Source organism: Carassius gibelio, chromosome A2 (assembly GCF_023724105.1).
Source record: "Carassius gibelio isolate Cgi1373 ecotype wild population from Czech Republic chromosome A2, carGib1.2-hapl.c, whole genome shotgun sequence".
In the NCBI taxonomy this organism is placed as follows: Eukaryota; Metazoa; Chordata; class Actinopteri; order Cypriniformes; family Cyprinidae; genus Carassius; species Carassius gibelio.
Genome location: NC_068372.1, coordinates 6,100,873 through 6,127,328, shown reverse-complemented (window position 1 = coordinate 6,127,328; position 26,456 = coordinate 6,100,873). Strand labels below are relative to the sequence as shown.

General features: G+C 41.3%; 2 protein-coding genes across 7 annotated transcripts in view; one reads left to right on the top strand and one right to left on the bottom strand.

Moving 5' to 3' along the window:
- dpp6b (dipeptidyl-peptidase 6b) overlaps window positions 1-1,663 on the top strand; it is a 125,021-nt gene extending 123,358 nt beyond the window's left edge. For all 4 annotated transcript variants that reach the window (XM_052611202.1, XM_052611194.1, XM_052611219.1 and 1 more), the window contains one exon: window positions 160-1,663. In XM_052611202.1, the coding sequence (XP_052467162.1) occupies window positions 160-309 (150 nt within the window). In that variant the 3' untranslated portion in view covers window positions 310-1,663. The remainder of the gene's footprint in view (window positions 1-159) is intronic.
- A 162-nt stretch (window positions 1,664-1,825) lies between these two features.
- The window catches only part of LOC128025128 (rho GTPase-activating protein 21), a 55,412-nt gene continuing 30,781 nt past the window's right edge, over window positions 1,826-26,456 (bottom strand). The window contains exons 1-20 of one of the 3 annotated variants that reach the window (XM_052611185.1): window positions 25,921-26,057; window positions 25,669-25,692; window positions 22,907-24,503; window positions 15,615-15,761; window positions 15,383-15,479; window positions 15,249-15,285; window positions 14,155-14,277; window positions 13,724-14,023; window positions 12,590-12,651; window positions 11,477-11,610; window positions 11,246-11,388; window positions 9,956-10,114; window positions 9,798-9,876; window positions 9,430-9,503; window positions 9,198-9,287; window positions 8,805-8,930; window positions 8,684-8,725; window positions 7,746-7,851; window positions 4,905-4,936; window positions 1,826-4,788 (exon numbers count right to left, since the gene is read on the bottom strand). In XM_052611185.1, coding sequence (XP_052467145.1) covers window positions 3,262-4,788; window positions 4,905-4,936; window positions 7,746-7,851; window positions 8,684-8,725; window positions 8,805-8,930; window positions 9,198-9,287; window positions 9,430-9,503; window positions 9,798-9,876; window positions 9,956-10,114; window positions 11,246-11,388; window positions 11,477-11,610; window positions 12,590-12,651; window positions 13,724-14,023; window positions 14,155-14,277; window positions 15,249-15,285; window positions 15,383-15,479; window positions 15,615-15,761; window positions 22,907-24,389 — 4,761 coding nt within the window. In that variant the 5' untranslated portion in view covers window positions 24,390-24,503; window positions 25,669-25,692; window positions 25,921-26,057 and the 3' untranslated portion in view covers window positions 1,826-3,261. Of the gene's footprint in view, window positions 4,789-4,904; window positions 4,937-7,745; window positions 7,852-8,683; window positions 8,726-8,804; window positions 8,931-9,197; window positions 9,288-9,429; window positions 9,504-9,797; window positions 9,877-9,955; window positions 10,115-11,245; window positions 11,389-11,476; window positions 11,611-12,589; window positions 12,652-13,723; window positions 14,024-14,154; window positions 14,278-15,248; window positions 15,286-15,382; window positions 15,480-15,614; window positions 15,762-22,906; window positions 24,504-25,668; window positions 25,693-25,920; window positions 26,058-26,456 lie in introns of those variants that run through there. The other 2 variants (XM_052611170.1, XM_052611176.1) reach the window with 2 other exon arrangements.

Here is a 26,456-nt window from a genome sequence, read left to right as displayed (position 1 = left end):
ATCTGTTATGTTGATGTAGATGACAGATTTCTGAAAAAAAAAAAACAGAATATTCTCTCTCTCTCTATATATATATACACACAAACACACATTCAGAAATCAGTCACATTAGTGTAGTAAAATGCTTGGTACTTGACAGAATGAGTGTTTTGTTTTCAGATCTACCCAGATGAAGGCCACTTCCTTCACTCAAGAGACTCACAGCTACACCTGAGTCAATCACTGATCAACTTCTATGTGGAGTGTTTCAGACCCCCAGAGATACCGATTGAAGAAAAAGTGGAGCAGGACAATGAGGATGATGGTTAAAGTTCTGCTCAGATCCAGCACAAGCCAGCTTATAGCTCAATATGCAAACTCCTCTTCTCCACCCCCCCCATGGTAGTTCTGATGGGTTCCTCTTAGCCTCTGCATAGACCACGCCCTTCAACTCTGATTGGCTCACTGCCTTCTGGAAATAATCTGAATGACTTGGTGATACAAGAACCTGTGGAGGTACATGATGAACCACTTCATACTCACAGCACCAAACAAGCAGTGTGAGAAAACCAGCTGGACGTCCCGTGATTCGAACCGAACTCTTTTGCTTGTGTTCTGTAATTCATGCATTGCTGACAGAAAGCTTTAAGAGATGACAGCACAATATACAGAAGAATGATTGGCCGGAATTAAAAGCTGCAAATTTACTCAACAGCATTATTTTCCCTGCTTTGTAACATTCTGATGATTTCAAACCAGTTTAGGCCTTTATTTAGGTATAAATGTCCTTGTGAACCCATTTGTTTCTGTCGTCAATGTTATCTTTATCAGGCCTATTCATGCTACATGAATTTGCGCTAAATATTTATAAAACCATTTCATATGTCAGTTGAATGTGGTAATTTACACACACAAAAAATAATTGGAGCTGAACAAATGTGCATAAATCATTTACAAACAAATGTATACAGGAATTTGTTCTGCTCATTTCATGAGGCTATTCTGTTCCATCAAATGTGCTACTGTTAAACATTTGTTGTAACTATCCACATCAGCTTTCACATGAGGACACAATGACATATTGTTCATTTGTGAATTGGCCCCTTTCCGAAAAGTTGTCTTTTTTTTTTGAGTGCAGCTGTAAATGTGTATGGATATTCATTTAGTCACTGTGCCTTATTGGAGTAAACCTGCTTAAGACAGGCAGTCCATGAGGTAGGATGAATAATTTATGGACAAATTAGTTTTATGTTATGAAAGAAAACCATGCCACAATCCTACCAAGAATTGTTTTTACAGTCCTGTGTACTAGTTGAGTTGTAAAGTAATCCAGTAGATGAACTGTGAATACAGAATACATAGGACTAGTGTCTTTGGGCAGGTCTGTGTTTTATGCGTTTTCTTATGTTTTTCTGATATGTGGTTACAAATGTCTTTGAGGAACGTTTTGCATACAATACATTTTCTTGCTCTATAATTTGGCATGGAAGCAAGATGGTTTCTTTTGTTTTAATGTATCTATTTATGTGTTACTTTTCACAACTTGAATGTTCCTATGTGGTTCAACTGAATTTTATTGTTGTCCGTGAAATCCTGTCTTGTAAGCAGATGCACCGATGTGTAAATTACAATTGTTTTGGTCCCTACTTGTGTGTACCTTGTACATAAAGCATTTTGAAAGCTATTTTGTTTGTTTATTCACTTAAAAGCAAGAGACTGCAAGGTTCTATATATGGCTGCTTTTATACCGTTCACATTTATTGGATAATGTTTCAGTGTTTTGTTCATACCCCTTGTAGTGTAAATCTGAAATTGATGAGGAAATGAAATAATTCAACAGGACTAGTTATTTGTCCGACAAAAAAGGGTTTATTTTCCAGTGTTTTACAATGTGCGTCCACCATATGAGCAGACCCAGCATGATACAAACAGTTAGGGAAGCATTGTTCACACACACAGGGAGACTGAAGAGCCCAGAGATGATTAGCATGTTCACGTTCACTCTCCCAGGTCCCTTAAACTCACCTCTGTATCGTACAATACTTACAAAAAGAAACTGATGCAATGAAAATGACCGGAGGAAGAGGAGCAGCTAAAACACGTAATGGATATGTACAATTAAGTTACTTACTATACAGGAATATTTAAAATTCAAGTCTGGTTAAAATACCAAATGCAAAACTTAAAACAATAATGCATTAAAATAGTGTTAAGACCCAGGTGGAATGCTGTAGGAATGGAAGAGTCTCATTTTTCCATGAATGAAGTGTTGAGTGTTTTTGCTTATAAAAGAAAAAAATTATATATCTTTTAAACTTCTTTTTATGTATCTGAGATGTGGCACCTTCAACAACCCCGAGATCAGTATTCAACATGAGGCACTTTCATGATCCAAAGACACCTGATTTGTTCTTTAACAATCCATTATTTTCCCATCTTTTTTTCCAGCTTCATGTGAGAGACAGTAATCATGTCTCAGTAGTCGTTACAAACAGTAACATGTAACCTGCAAATTGCATCAGAAAGATGAAACTGAGATCCTTTTTGTCTTCCGTTATTTAAAAAGTGTGCCGAGTGTCTGCCATGCACTGCATTTAAAAAGGAAAACGAAACATACACTGTTTCATAGCACAGCACACAAAGCAGTCCAAACACAGGCAGAATAAACCATAAAAGCACAAAAAGGGGAAATATATACACTTCATAAATGAAAATGGCAGTTTTTTTAGTATTACAACAAGCAGATACATTCTTGTTTTGGTTACTGAAGGATCTATCGCAACACAGAGGGCCTCTTTACACTTCCATTAAAATAAATCTTTAATCAAGGATCAAGACACTCTAGTCTTCTCAACATACTACAATTCCAGACAACCTGCTCAGCCTATTCCTCAGTTACTTGCCTTTATCTTCCAAGCCATTTAGACTACAACTGTTGAGTGTCGCCTCAAATCTAAAGTCTATATTTGCTGCAATTTGAGCTCTCCCAGTTTCCCAGCAATACTGCACTTCAGCCAACAGTGAGAGCCTCAGCAATGGACCAGTACATAATTTCATTTCATTCACAGAAGGAAATATCACAGGATGTTTTAAAAACATTTCTTGCAACTCTCTGAGAACGCTCGACAGCAATTTCATACACTCTTTCTTACGATCTCACATTACACACACATTCTTGCTCATGATATCGACTCGTTGATGCCAACATGGCTTACAAGCATCACCCGAGTACCTTAAAACGTGTCGATACTCAAACACACGAGTGTTCACTCACACACACTTTCACAGGTACTGAGAGAAGCGGGAACGGACCACTTGGGCTCCAGAGAGTTTGTGAGGGTGGGCATCGGCAGCCAGGCTAAGACTTTTGCTCTGAGCGGCCGCTACATCTCCATTAAGGAGCTGACCCAAGTGGGAGTGCGAGGACCCAGCGGAGAACAGGTCCCGTGATCGGGAAGGGTGCAGGTCTAGTACGTCCAGACTAACTTCAGGGTTGCTGGCTCGGTGTCGCTCTCGAGCGATCCAGTCTCTGATGGAGAAGTCCTGTGAACTACACTTGGGCTTTAAGCGATCCATAGCCGAGAGCTCATTACCCTCGACTCTTTGCCAGTCCCCAATTACCGACAATTCAGCAAAGTCCCGCTGACCACCCATGGTGTGTCTGCGGCGGATGTTGCTTTTCCGTTTACTTCGAGTCTCGGGTGACCTGGTGCGCTGGGAACCCACTCCGAACATGTCATCTGCTGACGTCCTCAGCCGGCACTTTAACCGGTCTGTGATTTTGATTCGCCACATGGGTTCGGCTCGCTCTGATTCGCTGCGAGAGGAAGAGCTCAGACTGCCGGAGGAGTGGCCTTTGACTGCCTCTAAGACTCGCGAGAGTCGACTAGACTCCTTATCGCTGCGGTTCCCATCGACTGAAGACTCGCTGTCTGTCTTTTGCAGACTCCCTCTCTTGCGAGCCAGGGTGTCGCACGCGATGATTCGATGGGAGGAGATTAGGTTGGGTGTGACGGTGCCCTCCAGCTGTTTGCTATCTTCAGTCGGCAAGCTATCTCGACCACCGGAAAAGACTGATAAATCACTCTCACTGTCCGTCTCCATGGGCCGCCCCTCACTAATGAGCTCACTTCTTTCATCGTCAGCATCATCCCCACGGCTTTCAGCGACAGACTGCACCTCAGGACTGAGGGCGATGGACTCCACCCCTGTGTGGAAGGTCATGGAGGAGGTGGTGGAGTAATCTGACGTGATAGAGCAGACCTCTGCTCCTGGGCCCGTTCCTGTATTCTCCATCCAGTGGCCTGGTTTCTTTCTATGTCTCATCCTGGGTACTGAGGCCTGTGAACTGGCACTGTTAAGTGTGCCCAAATCCGAGACACATCCGTCGTCGTAGATGTAGGGAGGATCAGACAGGGAACTTTGGTGAGTCTTGTGATAACTATGTTCGGGCGATGCATTGATTTTAGGTGAAGAACAAGTCTCCTGGGGCAGATGTTCGGAAATTAGCTGCTTGTTTTCAGAGGTTAGGTCAAGGCTGTCTCCTGGGCTCTGTTCATCATCCTCTGTCCTTCCTATTGGGTCATCAAAACCAACTTCACTCTCAGCATCCTCAGTTTGTTCATCAGCAGGCCAATTTGGATCATTTTGCACTGGCAGATCCTTCTTAGAGAAACTAGCATCCAGGTCATCATCAGAGCTGCTCGGCTGAGGCTTGTCCTTAGGCTTTTTGCGTTTGCGACTAGCAAAGATGGAAGTACGGAGCAGCTCTCTACTATATTGGTCCTTACCAGATCCCCAGGAACCCTGCTACAGGACCAAGCACATAAAGTGTAAGTTTACAATGCAATGTGATCAATCTCTGGGAATTGTCTTCATATTGTAAATACTGATTTTGTAATGATCATATTAAAAAAAGTACTCACCTTTGATTTAGCAGAGTCACTGGTGGTTGAATCTAGTGGAACAAGGATAGAAAAGGGTAAGCAAGATATTTAAGTTGAATACAGCAGGGACAAAGAGCCAGAGACAAGGGGAGACTGGAATATAAATATCCTTCACCACAACAGCAGTGGAACAGCACAAACAGTGGAGTTATGTAGAGATCTGAAAGATGAAGACGACACACTTAAGCCATGTCACAGAGAGAAATGGAGGAAAGAGAAATGAGTGATGTCAAGAATCTGGCAGTGTGCAGTAAGACAGGAGGCAGCTCATGCACACATTCACATAGACAGTTAAACCGCCAATCACTGACAAACACACACAGAGAGCCAGAAGAACATGTCTACAGGCATTCTTTCCCAACTCGGAGACATCACCAAGGCTGGGATGGACATCCTTGAGAGTAGTAGCGATTTTGGTCAGAAACTGAATGATGCTGCTGTTTTAGTGATGGCCGAGTGTGCTTTATTCTTTACTTTTGTAAACATACCTTATGGCACTTTTCCGCTGCACGGTATTGCTCGGTACGATTCACTTTTGGGAGGTTTTCCACTTGGTACAGTACCTGGTACCTTTTTTAGTACCACCTCAGTTGAGGTTACAAATGAACCGTAATGTTACCAAAACGTGACGTGTAAACTCGCTGATCACGGATTGGCTGGAGAGAATGATCACTACTTGTGTCACTGAACTTGTGATATAGTTTTGTATATTGCGGAAGTACAGACATTCCTCTCATTGACAGCAGAGGAGCGGATCCAGCGAGAGCTTGATGGGGTGACGCGGAATGAAAATGTTTTTTTTAGGAGTCGTGGCTGTAGAGGCGCCGCAACTATAACGACACGTGAATAGTGAATAATACTGCCCACTCTAAAGTGATACTAAACTGTAGTGGAAACGCAAACAGTGCCGAGCTGAGCTGTACCGTACTGAACTGAGCCGTGCCGAGTCATACCACGCAGTGGAAAAGCGCCATTAGTTGGTTACATTGCATCATGGGACTCATATGATTAATATGCATACATAAGAAACTTGTTCTCAAAAAAACTTGGAAACATACAATTTTTGGATTGGATTTAGATTTTTTTTCACCTGCTTCATTTTATATTTCATGCTATTTCTAGTATTTTAATGCAATAAGTGGCTATAGAACTCTAAAGTGCACAACAACTATTAGGTCAAATAATTGTGATCATTCAACTGTGTATTAACTGTTAAGATATGGGACATTTGAAATATGGGATAATAAGGTGTGTTTTTATAAAATAGTTCACGTTTTAGCAGTCACCATGTTGTTATATCGTGCGACCTGCACAGTCTGCACTTCCACTGGTTGCCACTACATCACGTCTCTGATCATTTTCATGACGTTATAGCGCAGAAATTCGCAGTTTCCAGGTAACATCAGTCTCGTGGGGAACCATGTTTGTGTTGAACCGTATCAGCTTGTCGGTGCAGAACATGGAGATGCAGAATGAATTAAAGCACTGAGAGACTATGACAAGGGACAACAAGGGTCAGATATGACAGGAGGGCAGAAAGGGGCTAAAGGGGCCAAAGCTATGAGAAGGAAGCGAGTCCTTACGATGGGCTACTTCACCACTCAAAAGCCCCTTTGCTCACTCTCCATCAAGAGATATTAATGCTTTTGAATGGTATGATTTATGCCGGCTCAGCCCCTCACCACACCCCTTCAGACATCATCAATGACAGTTACTGTACGCCACAAGACTGGAGGAAATCCTGAAGACCATACCATGCTAGAACTCCTCGCGGTCAGCTTCAGAGACAACGAGAGACAGCAAAGAGGCTTTTCAGACACATTACACCATCACAGCTCTGTATCCTCTCTGTTAATAATAGTCTTATAAGATATGAAACGTGCAACACGACGATGACAAATATCAACTTCTCTGACACTCTTTTTTTGTTTCTTTTGTTTTCTGCTGGGTTTGTCCCGGATTCGCTTTCAATTTATAAGAATCGGGGATTTCTGCAGACTAGGCAGCTACACTGGGGACAACACTCCTCCTTCTTCCTACAGTCCCAGCTGTCCATCACAGACATTACAGAGTCCATCAGTGACATCACCGAGTGATAGACGCCGCCCACTTGGCCTGTGTCAAGATTGGGTAATGTGTGAGCAGTGCTGGACAGGGACAGGGGAGAAGAAAAACACTACAGACAAGATGGGTCAGACGGGTAAACCTTTGGTGGTTTATCATTGATTTTTCCATTTCTTTTGGGAAAGAACACGCCAGGTTAGCAAAAGAGAAGGGTAAGGAGGGAAAAGAACTGAAAGAAAAGGAGGAGTGGAGTCATAACGAAGACTAAAGCATTAGGGGAGGGATGACAATGAGTGAGATTCAAACCAATACAAACCAAAGCAAAAGGAGGATTCTGAAGAAATCAAAGCATTGAAATAAAGACAAGTCTAAAACAATGGCGGAAGGTAAAGAAACAATTCAATGAAAAAAAAGGTTGATTCATAAGCTTCACATACATAGGAACTATTTTATCCAATTTTTTTCAGATAGCTCATCAAATACATTTGACCAATGCAAAATTGCTAAAATAGTTCAACTTTACATATGCACCAAGACATTTCTGGCAAGCTTGCTTTTGTTTTGCTCTAAACATTGAGAGATCTAATGGAAAGCATGAGCATCTGCTTATCATCTGAAATGCACTAAGAGAGTGTGAACATTCACACACAGTAACATCTGAACACACTGAACGTCTTACTTTGTTTTTATGCAATATCCATTCTACTAAACTCATATCCTTAGGCTGGAACAGTTGGACTCTGAACACAAGATTACCTGAGACGTCTCCTGGTGACGGAGCGGTGCGGCCAATGTTGGTCAGCAGATGGTCAATGTTGGGCACAGGCTGAGACTGAACTGTGCTCTCTTGCTCCACGGTGGTCTGACATAAACAAGCAATGAGAGAGGTGAAATTCATACGTCATTAACATGAGCAATAGCGAACTTTAAATACCATTTTGAGCAGTGTGTGTTTGAGCTTTTCAAAAAACAAAAACAAATGTGGTCTTTTTCTTTTTAAAGCACTCTGTGCAAATGATGTGTTTTCTGAGCAGTGGAAAACATGCAAATGCTTGGGGCCTTGGTGAGTCTAAAATGTCCATAAAGTGATTTAATAAATCCATGTGCTCTTATTTTCCAGCAAATTAGGATTTAGAATACATTTTTTATTTATTACTGAATGAAAGTGAAGCGCAGAAATAAAGTGGAAGTGGTTAGTTTATTAGTGATTGGTTGATTTTTGTATTCAGCCTTTTAAAAGGCAATGCAAGTCACAGATCAGTATCCACAGTCTTTTAAAGACAGAGCATGGTGAGCACTGTATGCTATTAGTGTGTGACCTGTGCACTGTACACTAAGAGTCAAAGCGGCTCTCATCAAGCTGCATGAAGCTATATTCAAGTAAGCATCTAAACTTGCCTCAAACCCTAGTTTCATAGATACCTGAAATTCAGCTTTTGTTCTGTAAAAATGAAATAATGCATCAGATCCGAACTCTCCTTGGGGTCCAAAAATATAATCTGCCCTGGTAAGGGAGTAGGAAGTTCCCCGATGTTGTCTACGACTAAATAGTTCTACAAAAGCGAGGTGGAACATGTGGAAATGGGACGATGATTTTTCTTGAGTCTCTGGGTCTTGGAGAGTGATAGCATGGTGATGTATGTTTAGGGCTCAGAAATCCACTCAGAAACCATGGCAGGAAGCTACAGACTCACCTTTGGCTCTTCATCTCCATCTTCTGTGAAGAACCAATCATACTGTAGAAGAGCAAAGCAGACAGATAGTTAGGCAGAGTTCAGACATCAATTTACAGAGATGAAAGGAAAAAGCTCTTACTTGCTGAATGAGCGTCTCCACGATCTTGTACTGGTCAGGCATGTGCGTGACCATATGAGTCATGTTGTCTTCAGAGGTTCGGACAAGAGTTGGGCCAAACACGATGGCCAAGTTACGTGGCTCCATCTAATTAAATAAATTAAAAAAAAACTTACGTTACCCAATCTGTAAGAGAAATTATTGACGTCACACAACAAGCATTTGTGCTTCCAGGTTCTTCAGACAAGCTGTGACAGATTAAAGCAGCACTGCAGGCTTAATGATATGATTATATTTAATGCGTGTTAAACTTGACTTACAGTGAAGTAATACTATCTACAAAACCAGTTTAAAATCCATTAATGTATTTTCATACATAATTTTTTGTAATAGGCTGTTGAACAAAGCTCATACCTTGTTTTTCTCACAGTTTTCAGAGACAGTTTTGAGATGTGCAGAGAGGAACTTGAGCGTTTCATAATGATGGTCTGGTAACTCATGGATCTGGGCAGAATAAACACAGTAAACATGATTTATACCGGTTGTCTGTTGAAGATTTTACTGCTGATTTAAATAATTTGTCTTTCTCCAATCTAGTAAATGTCAGTGTTTAGTAAATCAACAGCAGTCTTCAGATAAACCGTACCAGTCTCTTCAGTGTCTTTAACCTCTCAACAGGGTCCTCCATTCGATTGGCGTCAATAAAGGTGGAATATTTATCTAAAGATCAGAGCAAACAAGCATTATTAACATTATTAATTATAACAAAAATACTTCAGCTGAACATACCTCAAATCTAACCCCCCCACACACACATTTATCATGCTTGGAAATTATGTCTGGTTTCTATGACCATGTGAGCTATGACCCATGTTGTCCTCTAGGAGGAGTCCTTCCTCCACATGATTTTGTTACATATGAGATGCTCTCTACTAGAGAAAGCACACAGTATTCTTCATGATTTTTGTATAAAGCCAGAAGAATCATCTATTCTATGCGATCAATGGGTCTCACCATTAGTAAAGAGAGGCTCGGGAAGTTTCCTGAAAAAGGACTTGAGCAAACTGCTGATCACATTGAGGTCTCGCCACTTCTGCTGAACAAAACCAAAGCATACAGATCAGGTCTGTCTTTATGGAACAAGTATCACACAATACAAAGTGTTTACTCACGTCATCCTGGATATCAATGTCCGTCATGCCTTTAGTGTCTAGTTCCTCCTGCATGCTCGAGATGGCAGTGTTGTTTCCAGGAACTCTGTAAATGCCTGTGTACTCCAACCCTCTCTCCTCCACCAGCTTACAACACACCTCCACGATCAAAGGAACAAACTAGAACACAGTAATTACTGTTATTTATAATACCATATGTCTTCACAAAACTCCAAAAGGAGGTTATTTTTCACCCCAAATTAAAAATGTGCATTAAGAAAATGGAATCCATTTTAGATCCATTCATATTTTTCCATTATGACATGGGTTTTTTTTTTTACTTCTCAGTTCTGTAATTAAAGGTCGAACAACAGTGCACTTTACCGATACCGATAGTTAAGATGGTTGATAACAATTACTCACCGATAGTTTTAAATACATTATGAAAAATACTGTAAAAAACACTGAAATATTCTTTGTAAGTTAATTAAAAAAAAATTAAAAAGTAGATGGTGAAATTAACACTAGGCTATCTTTAAATATCTACTCAAAGGCCATAGCATTGAAATTACATACACATGGATATTGTATGTATACTCACACTTTAATTGCTTCTATTACAGAACATTTAATGTATATCTTTTCATAACAACTAAATATGGCAGTCGCAAAAAACACACACTGGACACATCATGTTCAGTTCAAGCAGCTGCCTTCAACAGTTTATTTAAATCACCACCTGGGCAAAAGTTCACTTCAAAAATGATCAAAAAAAGAGAGATAGATGAGTTTGAAGTTCAGCGTTAAAAAAAAAAGTGCACGACGGACAGAAAAAGCGTGATCTACATTATAGCTCTCTGTTTATTAGAGCCACAGAAATACATACGTTTCATTTAAAAATGCACAGTATGCAATCTTCCAGCCTAGGGTGAAGTCGTAATGTACATTAACAACGATTTGGACAAATATAATTTAAAATGAATGTGACCAGCCGGATGTATAAACTAACACAAAATGATGGGAGCAATTGTGACATTAAGCATTTGGGACAGACCCCTATATTTAATATTTAATAATAATAATGATATTAAATTATACTAAAAATTTAAATGTAAAACATATATACAGAGGGAAAATACTAAATGTCACAATGCAAAAATTTGTAAAGGCTTAAGTTTCTTCACTGAAAATCTAATAAAATTTTTTCAATTTGCTCTTGAAGGGAAATGTAACCTTGACACGTTCATCAAGTGAGTTTCGCTTAAATTAGTGTTGTGCAGTAGTGCATTTGTGATCTCTTGAATTTCTTACTCTGTTTGTCTGTGCAGGAGGGCAATTATCCAGTCGCACTCCAAACGTGACGCCAGCGGTGGGCTTCTTATCTTGAGGCTTCTTCTTCAGTCCTGGAATTCCTCTCCTCCATGCGGCTTTATCTCTCGGAGGACTGGAGTCATCTGAGACACATATCACTAACATTAACATTTGACGGAGATTAAACACACATGACGGGTTTCAGTGTTATGTCATTATGCTGTGAGCTACCTTTACTCCGCTCCTGTTCACTTCTGGGTGAGTAGAGGCTCTGACTCTTACTGCTGCTGCCCAGCAGAGTGTGTCTAATGCTGAGGGACTGCCGGGAGGTTTTGGGTGATGGCTCCGTCTTACTGCTGGATGCACTGTAACAACACACACATATTACTGGACACTGAACACAAGGCAATCTTAAGTCTGGGACACACCAACACAATGGTCGACGTCGGGTGTTTTTGAGCACAGATTGGCTTTATTTTTTTTGTGTGTGTTCCATCCACACTGTTGGCTTTAGTCAGACGGCAATCTATATCCAGTGTAATTTCATAGTAAAAGTGCAAAAAATTGAGTATTTACAAAAATAATTATTTATTTTTTGTGTTTGTAGTCCTCAATGCTTCTCTGTTGTTGACAACAGCCAATTTATGAGCACTTTTCATTACAACTTTGGAAAGATGGTTGATGCATGTTGCCCTTCCAATAGGGGTGAAATGGTACACAAGACTGTGAGTTCAGGGCAGATTTTGGTTTTTAAGTCACAGTTTGGTACATTTTCAGTACAGGAGGAGAATCTTTTTTTATTATTAAATAAAACGGCCTCTAAAAAACCATGGCTCTGTCTGCCAACTGACTGCAAACTGACTGTTAATTTTTTTAAATTTAATTTTTCTATATCTTTTATAACTCATTTAAAAAAAGATGTATACTAGTTTCCAAATGCACGTTTTAATCGACCCAAACTCAGATGCAGATTTTAATTGCAGATTTAATGTGAACCGAGCCACTGCAAGACACTAAATTCACCAGATCATCAGCTGCTCTCATGGAAGAGAAGAGTCACTCTATACTCTGAAAATACCCAATGCCTGTATTGATTCATTTAATCATAGCCTTTGCAATTTGATAATTATCCTAAGCCGAACTGCAATTTTTTTTCTGTGTCAAATATCATGTCTGGTAGCAAAATCAACCAAAAATGAGTGCCCGGCAGTCCAGTCTCATGCGTGGCCATGCTTTTTGTTTGGTGTTCAATGGAGTGACAGCTAACAGAGCTTCATTTCAGCTTGGCAGCACATTAGGATTAGGAACAGGCAAACCTGCTGGTCTCTAAGACAGGTTCTTTACCTCATGGATATATACTCCTTGAGCTTTCTGTTGATCAAATCAGTACTGGTCACAGCAGCGTTCTGGAAACACAGAGATAGACAGATAAAGAACAGATAAACAGATAAAGAATCATTTGCATTGTGGTAACATGCAAACCTCCGAGTACAGCGACATAAATCTGATTGTGAGCGTTAAGGCAAACCAGTTCCTCTGGTAAATACAGGAGACGAATATTAACAAAAAGCCTACCCATAATCCTCACACCTTCAGTAAACAATATCACCTCGACACTGATTTCAGCAGATGACAAAGCAGTGTTGTGTTAGGTTTCATTTCAGGACAAAGTTATGCAATAATATGATGCTTATGCAGTCATGGCTCACAGACTTCATGTTGATAATCTACTATGATTTCCTGCTCAGATTAGTTATTTGTGAGGCTGTTCACCTGACATTTTAAATGTGTAAGAAGACACGGTTTAGAAAGGAGTCAAGGACTGAGTGGTTAGCATGGCCCTGTTATCCTCTTTTGGTAGATGCTGTAACTACTGCATTGTGTTGCAAAAACTTTTTTCCATTTATCGGGATTCAAAATTAGCTGTGTTCATATAATAAAAATTGCAAGAAAATATAGATCAGATTTCTGAAAATATCAGAAATAGTTTAATGTATCCAACAGATCAGAGTTTGATTTTTGGAACACCCCTAAAAACATAAAATCGATTTTTCCTTGTCTGCTATCTTTGACGTAACAGCAGGATAGCCGATAGTGAAGGCCAGCTGGCCACCAGCCAATCCAGCTTCATCAGGCTGTCATTTCCCTGCAGTTACAGTTATTAGTCATATGGCAGTTTGGTGTGCATATTAGCAAGAGGGCAATAGTCTTCAGCTGTTTATGTATCCAACTCATCCAGTCTCAGCAGGCAGCTATTATTGTTGCCGCTCTAGTGGTTTGTTTTTCCACCTCATCTGTTTCTTTTGATTGTGAAACACCGGACTGGGCAGTGTTTGCACCTTGCGGACAAACTAACTAGTACGAAAAAAGTCTAAGTTGAGCATACAGAGTATGCACAATAAGACAAATCTGGCTTTACATGTGGATTATGCTGATTTTGTACACGACTGTACAAAAACACTTTCATTGTCCACTAACCTCCTCGTCCAGGTTGCTGTTTTCTTGAATGACTCTTATCCAGGACAGCATGTCTTCTCTGCCCTCAGCCTGAAACAGATACTCGCAGTCTGAAGTCGTTAGCCGCAGGACATTCTTGCGCTTTGTGTCGCTGTAAGAGATGTCAATCAAGCAGGCCTTGATGCTGATTGATTGAGGCTCATCCTCCAGTTGCAAGTTGATGTGAGCAAGCCCCTCCTTTTTGTCCTTATAGAGGAAGAGGGAGTGTCCCCGCAGCACTGCGTACATCTGTTTCCACTGCCGCATACCGCCGCCTCCTCGCTGGAAACAGAAGAACACACATAAACCACAGCATGACAGGAAAACTATCACTACTGAATTCAACATGCTCTTGAATCAATCTCCCACTATGGGAAGTGAGTAGTGAAGAACTGAGAGATCAATTTTCCCACCTTGCCCTTCTCCGTGTTGAGCTGTCGGAAATGCAGCCAACCCTCCTTGGTGGAGTCACTGAAGATCTCAGTGGAGGAGTCTCTTCTAGAGCTGGAGTCATCAGACTTATGGCCATCCAATGCCTATAAGACCAGAACAAACATGACATTTTCCTGTCTACTCTTGGCTAATTCTGCATAATTATTACTCTGTTCCAAAACTGAAATGGAACAAGTGAGCGATGTGGAGTGCTGTACATTACATTGACTACGCACACAAATGTCACATGATGTGCTGATGAACTGCCCACAATCGTTTCCAGAAACTGTGCACTATAATTTTTTTTTTACTTTGGATGCATTTTTGTCCAAACACTTCAATAGAACTTCCTTTGGATTTGACTAAAAGAAGGTATCTTGGATTGACCTTAAGGCAAAACCTTAAAGGTGTCATGAACTGAGAAATCAAAATTCACCTTGCTCTTCAGAACTCAAAACCTTCTCGTTAGTCTAAAAACAGCTTATATTGAAGCCAATCTGCCAAAACGCCAGCTTGTGGAATGTGCCACTTTATGACGTTATAGTGTCTAAACCCCGCCTCCACAGAAGATGATCAACGCCTGCTTCTACATCACTGCCTGTTTAGCTCCGCCCACCGATTCATGCATGTAGTGTAACTGTTTTTATTACGTGCTCACTATTGCTTCAGTTGTTGTTAAAGATTGTTTGATACGTGCTGAGTGTTTATGTGTTTTTATCCTAAATCACAGCAGCGCCCATCTGTGAAGGATGTAGCTGTCAAACACACAGCTGTCAGTCAATCATAGAAGTGGGCGTTTACTTCTGTGTTGACAACCTGTCATTCCTATTCAATACAGAGCGTTCGGATGAAGTGGTCAAAACAGGAAAACAGCCTATTATTGCTAAAATGTTATGTTTTTTTTATGTAAAAATCTTGACAGCATTATAAGTGGATCTCAGAGAACAGTACAAAATAATGATAAAAGGCATTTCATGACCCCTGTAAATGCTCCAAACTATGGCATCTCACAAGGTTTTGGAACAGAGACTTTTACATTATTAGTGGCTGGGAGATTGTTATGTGTGTCTCTCACCTTCTTGAAAACCCTTAGACTCGGTTTGCTGGATCGTCTGAGGAAATGAATTACTATGTTAGGTCAAACAACCACTCAATGATAGTATTAGTAATCTCCAACATTATGATCCGACGCTTTTACTCATCACTTACCCACGGCCTTCCTCCCGGTAGTTGTCCAGGCCTTCATCGTATGATTTTGAGCGCTCTGTTTTGGTTCCTGATTCCAGAATGGCATTTCTGAGAGACTCTGCATGCATGTAGGCAAGAATACAACGATCAGCACCAAGCGCAACAAAATGCTCACTGATCCATTCCTGTGGTGCTCTCAGATGGCAATAATCGCTCAAAAAAAAATCTGAAATCTGTACACACAGTAGCTTACCTTGGTCATGAGACAGTTGCCGGCGCATGAGGGGGCTGGGGGTGGTAGGGCTGGGGCTGTCAGAGATTACAGTCTGAGCTCCAGAGATCACAACCGACGCAGGAATATGGCTGCCATCATGATCTACACTAGGGCTGGCTGGCTCATCTGTAAACATTAAAGTAATAAATCAAAGATTAACATGTTCCCAGCGTATATGCCTTGATATTAGGGGCCGTGGGAGGCGGTATGCGGGCAACATATCCACCAGTCAACCTGCAATACACGAATAACTCGAAGGCCGTACCTGGACCTGATGTCAATCGTGTGGAAAGTACAGCCCACTACTTTCAGTTCAGGGAAAAGAGCAGAAGAATAGCTGAAGCCCTTGGCAAGAGACCAACACCCGCTACAGGCAAACAACTGCGCTCGGAATCAAAAATCAAATCCGATAAGAATACCAGAGTAAACATCGGCACTGCTTTTAATCGCTGGAGACAACTGATGGACATGAAAGAAATGAGGTTCAACTCCGAACTTGCAAGTTAGATGCTGTTAGTATTTCGCTAGAAGTTTGTTTTATATGTTTGTGTATTTGTTTTCGGGAAGTTATAACATAGAAATGTATCGAAGGCTGTTCGATAAACGTGCTAATGTTAGCGCTGGCTAACCGTAGCTGCGTTTGATAATTAGCTATCTACAACTTAACGTTACCCATTTTATTATATAGGGCTGTGCATGTCTTTACTCATGTACATCTCATCAGTAAAGACGCTCCTGTAATAAGGAGTATATCTCCAGCACGTGTGTTCAGATCAGGATTGCCAGGTTTTCACAACAAATCCTGCCAAGTTGCTTCTCAAAACTAGCCCAACCTCGCTTCCAGAAGGTTCCCCGATGAAACATTGCTTCCCGGGGTTAAAATATAGGTTTTTTAGCAGGGTTGCCTTGGTATAATTCGCATTTTAGGGGCTAAATATCACGTTATTTGTATTGGGGTCGCTGTGACCAGCGGACATGAAAAACAACCACCACAGACTTGGCAACACTGGTTGGCATTTACTACACAGAGCCGTAATTCACTGACAATCTACACAACATCGATGTTAAAATCGCAGGCGATTCTTTGTCGATTTTGTACGCGATTTTGTGTTAGTTGTGCAGTAACTGCCGCTCCACCTGAACCAGTGTTGCCAAGTCTGCGGTTGTTTTTCATGTCCGCGGTTTGAAGCAATCCCAATACCAATAACGTGATATTTTGCCCCTAAAATGCTAATTTTACCAGGGAAACCCTTCCCAAAAATTTATATTTTAACCACGGGAAGCAATTTTTATCGGGAACCTCCCGGAAACGCGATTGGGCTAGTTTTGGACTAGTTTTAAGAAGCAACTGGGCAGGATTTGTTGTGAAAACCTGGCAACCCTGATCTGAATGCACATGCTGGAGATATACTTCTAATTACAGGAGCGTCTTTACTGATGAGAGGTGCATGAAAATCGCATTCGATTTTTTGCACAGCCCTATGTATCATAACTAACCTGCTCTGTCTAGTCTGTTGGTCTCTATGTCCTCTTTGCTTCGTGGTTTTTCTGTGCGTGAAAAAATTGATGTGTGGCGTGAAAGCGTGTGAAAAGAGTCAATTGCGTGTGTCTCACGGTGAATGCTTGAGAGTTGGCACATTAGTTCTCAAGCAGAATAAAGGACAGGTTGATTATTGCTGTTTAGCGTTTGTATTAATCTATGATGTGTAAGTAAAGGATCCTAATATTTCGTCCACAACAATATTTAATGAGGTTATAACTCCTTGTGGTTAATCTGCACGAGATCAACAAGCTTGTTTGCTTTGCGGCCGCTTTAAATAAAAAATAAGCATTCGATCTACGTTAGAGCGTCTGAGCGCTCACAAATCTTTCTGCAGCATCGTGAGCAGAGCGGCAAGAACGAATTTTGACGCTCTAGACGCCGGCGGTGTGAACGCACAGTTAGGCTTCGGCTATGGCTGTAGTATTGTTGTGAATGTAGGGGCGGAGCATAGAGACTATGCCGTTTCTCGTTTGTTACTCTAGAGTAGACCAATTCACTTTATTGAGGCATACTGCCCCCATCTGGTATGGAATGTGGAGTATGACTTGATTTTTTTTGCCAAACATTACAGATGGCACCTTTAAGAGGGCAGTTCGAGCCAGCGGCTCGAATTGAAATGAACAGACACCTCGACATCCTCCACTTCAGGTGAAGGTGGGGGAGAAAAGTCCTCTACTTCAAATGAATGCTCTGTTGCAAAGCTACTTCCGTCACTACAGTCCCTCTCCATTTTAGCGACTCTGACAGCAGCTGTCAATCAATCCGTCACTGCGGGTCTCAGGTTCACGCCCCACCCGGTAAGCCCCGCCCTCGGTTCATCCCTTCTATCTCCGCTGTGCTCACTTTTCAGAATTTTTCAAATATTGCCAGTGGGTGGAGTCAGGCTCCGACCAGGGGTTTAGTTACCCTTTAAACATTCGTTTTGATGTTCATTCACGTTTATTTCATATTAAAGAGTAAGATATGAATGGTTTGGATTCTATTTCCACCCTAAATTTAAATAAATAAATAAATGTCTTCTGTGTGTTCCTAAAGGTTATTTGTCTGCTGTTATATCCCTTTAACTAAAGCCAGTTCTTTAAAATCATTCCCTAAAAAAAGACCTCTCAATATAAAGTTACAATTATTCATAGCTGGAGAATTAAGGCCATACTAAGGATGATACTGTTGCAAAAAAACTGATATATTTGCCATAATGTTGTGCTGTACTGAATGAAGTACTTAAGCTCTTCATGTTCATTTTCTTGCCATTGGATAAATAAATAGTTTTAAGAGAGTGAGCTGGACCCATTTCTGTCTTGTACATTAACATCCCTAGCAGAATCTCCCATTTAAACTTGCTGTTGATATTTACAAGGTACAGCCATAGTATCCCACTTTCTTTATAAATCATACCTTACTATACACAGTAGCTTTTATATTGCTTTAGAAATGTGAAGGCTACGGTGCATATCTTGATTTAATTGCAAGCAAGAGGTCTGCATAAACTTTTTCTAGCAATGAGGACAGTTTTATTTATCTTACAATTTGACATGTCCTGTTTTTGAGAGAGCTGAAAACTTTTGAGCTCCTCTGCAGGTCTCAGCCAAAATAAGTTTGAGTACAAAGCTGTCCTGTCCTGTGCTGCCAGAGGCCTGGAGCAGTTAAAATTAAAGCAACTGCCCTAGATCCTAGTTCCTGAATCCTCCAGTGTCTCAAAGAGGGCCAAGGGGAAGGTGTGCAAAACCCTCTTCGGGCCTAGATGAAGAGCTCTAGCGTAGCCTAAAGAGTGCCTCGCTCCAAGACACAAGAATCTTAATGTCATCAGCGCTAACCTAACTTCATTTTAGAGAATAGGCTGGGTTTTGCTGCAAGACATTGGTGGCAACTATCCTCTACTGTATTTATTTCAGCAGATTATTTACCCAAAGCAACTTACAATGGACAATCTGAGGTTTGGGACAAGATAACGTAGGATTGCTAAAACAAGCCGAGCAATGTTTTGAAATGCCACAGAGCCATAGCAATTGACTTTCAGCTATATGAACATATTAGTGAGAAAATATTTATACAATGAAAAAATTACACCATTTTAAATCTTTAAAATAAAATTTTAACATCAACATGTTGATATCTTTATTAGTTTGTATAGAAAATTATACAATCAAAATGCAATTACAATCAACCATATTGATTCCCAATGTGTTAACTGGAAGTCACCATAGCCTGTAAAAAAATATGGACGTAGTGTCCGTGACGTCACCCATAGGCACCTCAATAGCGGTTTTGAAGCCTAAAGTGTGTAGAGCAGCCCGTCGCCATCTTGGCAGCGCGTCACCGCGCGACTCTCCCGGATAATCGAAAATGCCCAAAAAGGCGGGAGCTGATTGCTAAAGCCACGCCCACCTAGCACGACGGCATTGTCAACAGCGGCAATCCACCTGTCACTCAAGTGGCCACGCCCTTAATTATGCAGAACTTCAAGGCTTAATATTATTTAAACGGATGAGTTATAAAGATTCACCCCCCTCACAGTTGTCATGAAGGGCAAAATTAGCAATATAGACCAAAATCTTTTTTTGAACCAGGCTGTAAACCAGGCTTTTTTTTTTCTGCTGTAAAGTTGGGCATTTTAACATGGGGAGTCTATGGGACTGACTCTCTTCTGCAGCCAGCCTCAAGCGGCCGGTCGATGAATTGCAGTTTTAGTCACTTCCTTATTGGCTTCACGAGAGAGTGTGGGAGGTTGCCGCTCTGAAGTCACTCAAAGTCATGTGACAAAAATATAGCATACTACTGTAATTTGGGTATCATATATAAATCCTACGACAGTATATATATTAGGGGTGTCACGATTCTCCAAATCCTCGATTCGATTGCATTTTCGATTCTAAGGTAACGGTTCGATTAGATTCTCGATTTTTACATTTATTCTCTTTAAAGCACAGATTGTCATTTTTCAAAATAGACTTTTATGTAATATAATATCTGACCTTTGTTTGCAATGTACCACATTACACTATCAAATTTAAAACTTATTAACAACATAATGTAACAATAACTTATATCTTTAGTCAATTGAAAACTTAAAATAAACTGCCATCCAGTTTCTCTTTTGTAAGTGCAGTCACAAAAGATGACATTCAAGTTCATAACAAAACAAACAAAAACAATAAAAAATGACTAAACTAACCTTCAAATATTACGACGTATCTATTTAAAAGATTAAAGATAAAACACTTGTTAAACACTTCACTGTCATTCATTTAGATTTATATATATATATATATATATATATATATATATATATATATATATATATATATATATTATGTATGTATGTATGTACACAGTATGTGTGTGTGTGTGCATCATTACAGTCTGTAAAATATGTATATCTTTATTACAAGACTGCAATCACTAGCAATCAGAAGAATTCCAGTTAATCAAGTATCTACAAAAGATCTACTCTATAAACAATGCATTAAATTACATTAAAGACAAAAATAAATTAAACAAGCAAAAGAAATTATTACTCGCATGTATCTGGTCCACTGATGAAGTCATGGGTCAAGTCAAGTGAATTATTACTCATTTTCTAACAGGCGTCGAATACTGACTTTAGGAAAAGGGGAATAACCAATGACATTTGAGATAACAACTAAAAGAGCAAGCCCCGCCCCACGACTGACAAAAATAAAATTGTTCGCGCGAGCAGAGGTGAGATGATCGAGCGCGAGGATGTGGGGAATGAGCATGCGCGCGCGAGGGCTTTTATTGCGCGCAGAGTACGTCACGCGCGCGCGTGAGTTTGAAATGAGCTCGCGGGCTCCCGTTTCTTCGCATCCGATTCAGTTTTCCTCTCGCGGAAGCCATATAGCGCGCGCGCCAGCATCAGTTGAATGCTCGGTTATTTTTGTCATTGATTTGCCGTCATACAACATGGGGGCGTGGCAGCATCGACAATTCCATTTTTTAATTCGAAGTTCGAGACTGTGACTTAATTTCGATCGATTTCGATTTAAAATCGAAATCGTGACACCCCTAATATATATATATAAAACAAATGAAAAATATTATAAAAGTTAAATTCCACACTGCCATAGCCTATGTTTCTCTATTCCCACATCAGCGATTGGTTAGTGCATTTATACAGCGACCACAATCGCAAACAATACAGTCGAGATTTTATGACAGAACAGACCGACTGAATGATGCTTTCATTAGATCGCTAAACTCCAGCTTGTTTGTTTTTCAGATCATCTGCAGTGACGCTTCTGCAATGAGGAGCGAGTGTTTGCATGCGCATGGTTGCCAGATTACTTAAAATAAGCAAAACAGCAGGAAGAAAATGTATCTATGTAACAGTGAAGCTTTGATTCACAGGATATGATATGAGATCATATCATACTCTCCTGATATGAGAGTTTATGCAGTAGGGGAGTGTAGAGCAGTCCGCAATAACAGGTTCCATTTTTTGGACATTTGGCATGTTATTTTGGGAAAGTATGCTTGAATTTGAAATATTTGATATTCAGGATATTTTCAAATCTTACATCGTCGTCAAAATTATTCCGATATTATCACTAATATTCGCCCAGCACTGGGACAAAAGTAAATATAACTAATGTCTTTCGCAGCTAAAAACATTTACCTGTTGTTTATGAATTAAAAGAAATCTCTACCAGCCGTGCTTGCCTGCATATATTTACATGTCCAACCATGCATTTCTTTCATACACTGCATTTGCAGTGGCAGAAGCAGAAATGCTAGGATTGTGGTCTGCACAAAACATACACATCTCATAACTAGTAAAACTGAAAAAAGAAGATGAGATGTGTTATCCAAGACAAAATCTAGAGCATGCCAACAAGTAAAGAGCTAAGAAAATCCCAACATCTATTCAGAGTCTTAATTGTTATTGATTTACAATCATCAGAAACCACTGGAGTCAACGACACTAGTATAAAAGCACTTCTAATAAAATAAAAGCTTTCTAAATGATGATTGTGTTGATAAATGTTTAGACTGTGACATCTTCTAAATCTGGATGATATAGCTAAAAATAGTTAATATTTAGTCCGACTCCTTTGTCTGAGATGGATTATAAGGTTCAAACCACAATTGACCAAACAGCGAAATGCATATTGCAAAAAAATAAAAAATAAAAATTTATATAATTATAATCAGTCTAAAAGATAGAAGATACAATTACAGTGTGTGCCTAATATCAGAAGGCTAGAGCACAAAACACCAAACATCAAAGACAAAATGTGACCGAGCACAGCTAAGCTATCACTCCATATTCTAGACCCATCCTCAGGCATTAAGAGTATGAAAGAAGGCCACCTCCTCCCTGAACAGCATCATGACTCACACACAGTTACTCTCACTCTCCTTCAGTCACTCCCAAACACCTTCTGCATAAATCACCCATACTCTCCAAGCTTTGGGAGTTTGATCCAACAGACAATACAAAGTAAGATTTGGCCATGATAATCCTCTGTCTGGACACATGGAATCCGAATATGAAATTGTGGTAGTGATAGGTCACATTTTAAAATCACATAAGGTACTGAAGCATTACTAATACAGACAAAAAATTAATTGCAAAAAAACATCACCATTATTGTCTACACATAAGCAATTACTGTTCAAAAATATCTGCAGCAGCTCTAAAACAATCCCTACTGCTGGATAAAGCTTGGAGCTGGGTTAGCGTTGCTATGGTTACAAAGAGTGCACTTACCGATGAAGGGAATGGAGTCAAGTGATTCGTCCAGATTGCTGGAGCAGAAGGAGGAGTCAAGCCGCTCCCCCAGTTTCCGCATGTGCATCTCCCGGCGTGCATCATTGGGCAACCAGCAGACACCACCCCCTGCCGGCTCAGATCCGTCCGTGTCATTCACCGCAAGGATGTACGAGGGATGGCGGAGAGGTTGTGGGGTCCCCTTCCCTGTTGGAGCCTTCTCTCGGAGGACTACACCCTCCACTGGACTGGACCCGTTTACTGGTAGGCCCTTGACATCACGTGGGTGTGTCCTCCGAGCTGGTGCCCCACACTGTGGCCTCTGTGGAGGCGGAGCAGGGTAAGATGCTGACCTATATCCGACTGGATTTTCATTCCCAGTTTCTGGGCTCTGCATGGTTTCAGCCCTAGTTCTTGATTGGTTCGATGACGAATGAGAAATACGATTTCCAACAGCAGTTACACTTTGGTCTTTGGAAGGAGGCTCTTTGGCCTGGTTAAGTCCATTGCGAGGTCGCTCTGGAAAACCAGTGGTGGGTGGGACGTCTGTTCTGGAGCTGTGCGTATGGGAGCCAGCGACACCCTTGACACCCACCAGACCATAACCTGTTGGGGGACGATAAAGGACTGCTCGAGGTGGGAGAGACTGTCTACTAGGACGACTCCTCTGGTTTACTCTACCATACAGCTGCCTATCCACAGCGGCCCATGGTGCAGGAGAAACTAGTTCACGATGTTCCACATAGTCTGACGAATGAACACGGGGCTGCCGCAAGACTCCATCAGAGGACACACTACGAGGAGGCCAGTCCCTGGCGTGGGCAGCTCTTTCTGCCCCACTCATCCTATCCTGGGAAGCGCTGCGTGGAGGAAGCACAGAATGGCTCTGGTAAGCCCGGTCATGAGATGTGCTTCTGCGGCGTAAGTTATTGCCCCAGCCAGGTTGGGGTCCACAATGGGGGCCAACGTGGACACTTTGGGATGCAGCTCGCAAGCTGTCTAAACGCTCTTGAATAGTCCGACTGTAAGTGTGAAGACCTTTATTATCAATATATTCCTGGTATGTCTGGTAAGTCCGCCAGTCAATGTTCTGGTGGGTAGCATGAGAGGTAATGGAGGAACTAGGTGCATAGTGTGTAGGTGGAATGGCATAAGGATCAACATGGTAACCTGAAGGGAACATGTCAGCTTTGCGAGGGTGGAGGTATGGTGGACGACCACCAGACACCGTACCAGGCCTGGCTCTGACCAGCATTGGATCTGGGCCTACTAGACCATAGTCGACCCTATGACTCGGAACCATACGGCCCATGTGTACATCAGGAGGTACCACCACTGTCCGAACACTTTCATTGCACACACACACTGCAGTCTGTGTCTTTGGAATGGGTGGTGGAGGAGAGGGAGGTACTGGTATCTCCACACGGTATCCTAGATCAGATGGTACAACCCCCGGGGCTGAGGTCTCAGTGGCCTGGGCCATCCCCGGGGGCTTACTGTCTACTCTAGGGTAACATATAGGGGGTGGCTCTGGTATATGGCGTGCATTTCCACTGTATGCATCATGACCCTTAAGGTAGGCATCTTGGGAATAGGCCTGTGGAAGAGAGAATCAGGTAAATTGGAATAGTATTCACTGTATCAGAGAAAACTTGAAATTCATGATGATTTCCTACAAATAGTTCTCCTAGTGTGGGAGGGTGGCATTACATTTGTGTGTGGGAGTTTGACAGGTCAGAAGTGTGAGCTGTACTCTGGTGCACCAAATGCTGGAGAATTCTATAATATTCATAACTATATTCTAAAGCTGACAGTTCAGAACAAAAATACACCTACAATAATTAACTTGACTTCTAAACTACAGGGCTACAAAGTTCTAATTACAGTTTCTGCTTTGCATGACTGTAGAAGAAAAAACAGTTGTGATCTGATCTCGGCTGGAAGCAAACGGTTCCCTTTAAATTGTATTATGGTACTGGAAAGCAAGACCAGCCTCCATTTCACACACTAAAATATATCTCCAAAGGAAGCACTAGGCAGAACAAAATAATCACAATAAATAGCAATTTAAAGTAACAAGAAAGTGATGTCACCCACCGTTCGGGTCACCACACATGACCGAAGCGACACTGAAGCCAGAGGTGAACGATGGCCCCGATTAGAAACGGTACTGAATCTGACCTCCGTAATCATGTTTAAATCCACAATTTACGGTAAACAGCTATCACAGGAATTCAGTTCAAGAATGTCAGATTTAAAAACAAATACTGGGCTCCATATTGTGTCTTCCTCCAATTTGGTGTCTTTCAAAACATGACAGTAAGTCATCTAAAGTGGACTTTCAACCCATCATATAGAGTTACATTCCTTTTGCATAACTATACAAACCGAATCTGATATCAGTAGTAGGGAACTTCGCCCCTCCTTTCATGAAAAGCCACAAACAGCTTGTTACACAGGCCAAAGTTCATCATAGGAAAAGAGAGAAATGAGGAAAAAGGGGCGAGGCACGGTAAATCCGACTGCTGGATATAGCTGAGAACAACCCACACAGCCAAATCAAACAGGTCACACAATATCGACATTATTCAACACGCTACGCGCTCCTATGCTACAGATAACCAGAAGCATCATGATAGTCATCTAAAAATGATAAGGGACATGAAATCAAAAACCAACTGGAATACAAATGACATGCATGACATTTCTAAATAAAAAAGCATAACAGACATGTACTGTTCATGCACTGTGTATCTGCTTACCAGACTAGTGATTTCCTGTGAAAACTGCAGCCATTACATCACAAACACACGGAGGAAAAAACAGAGAGAAAGGGAGGGAAAGTAAAAGAGAAGCATATATTAAAGCCGGTCAAAACCAAAAAGAATCAAGTCCACGTACTGACAACCACTATCACAGTAAATATCTCTGTACAGAATGCAAAAAATGCACAGAAGCTGCAGTGCTGCCAGTAAGAAGGGACTGTGGGAAGACTGTCACGTTAGCGAAGCCACCTGCTTGTCCTCGTCGCTCCCAGTCAAGGAGGGGGCTGTGGTGCCTGCCGCCTGCCTCCCGTAGTAGCGATCGGTTCTCCATCTCGCCCCTCTCCATCCATCCACAGGCAGATTACTCCGTGATCACACACACACACACACTCCCACCCTCCCTCCCAGCTAACACAGTGACTCGTTTGCTCCCTCCCTCATTCTCACTGGAAAGCTTTAACCATTCACATGTCGGAGGCAGATGCTTGATTATACATTCAGCTCAGATGGTACACCTTCCCCCTCCCTTCCCTACTTTCTCTCTTGGCAACCCGCGCCTCCACCAGATAGACAGTCCACAACATAGAGCAGTCAGCTGACTCCAGCTGATCTAATCTCGTCTTTCCTGCCTTTTCCTGTCTCTCTTTCTCTCACGGAAAGTCTTAAACCACTGCCCACTGCAGCATCCTTTCACGCCTCTTCAGATCAACTCTGCTTCTGTGACTAATGTCACCAGAGACCTCGGATGGATTATTCATCCAACCAGCTGAAAACCCTGTTTAGAC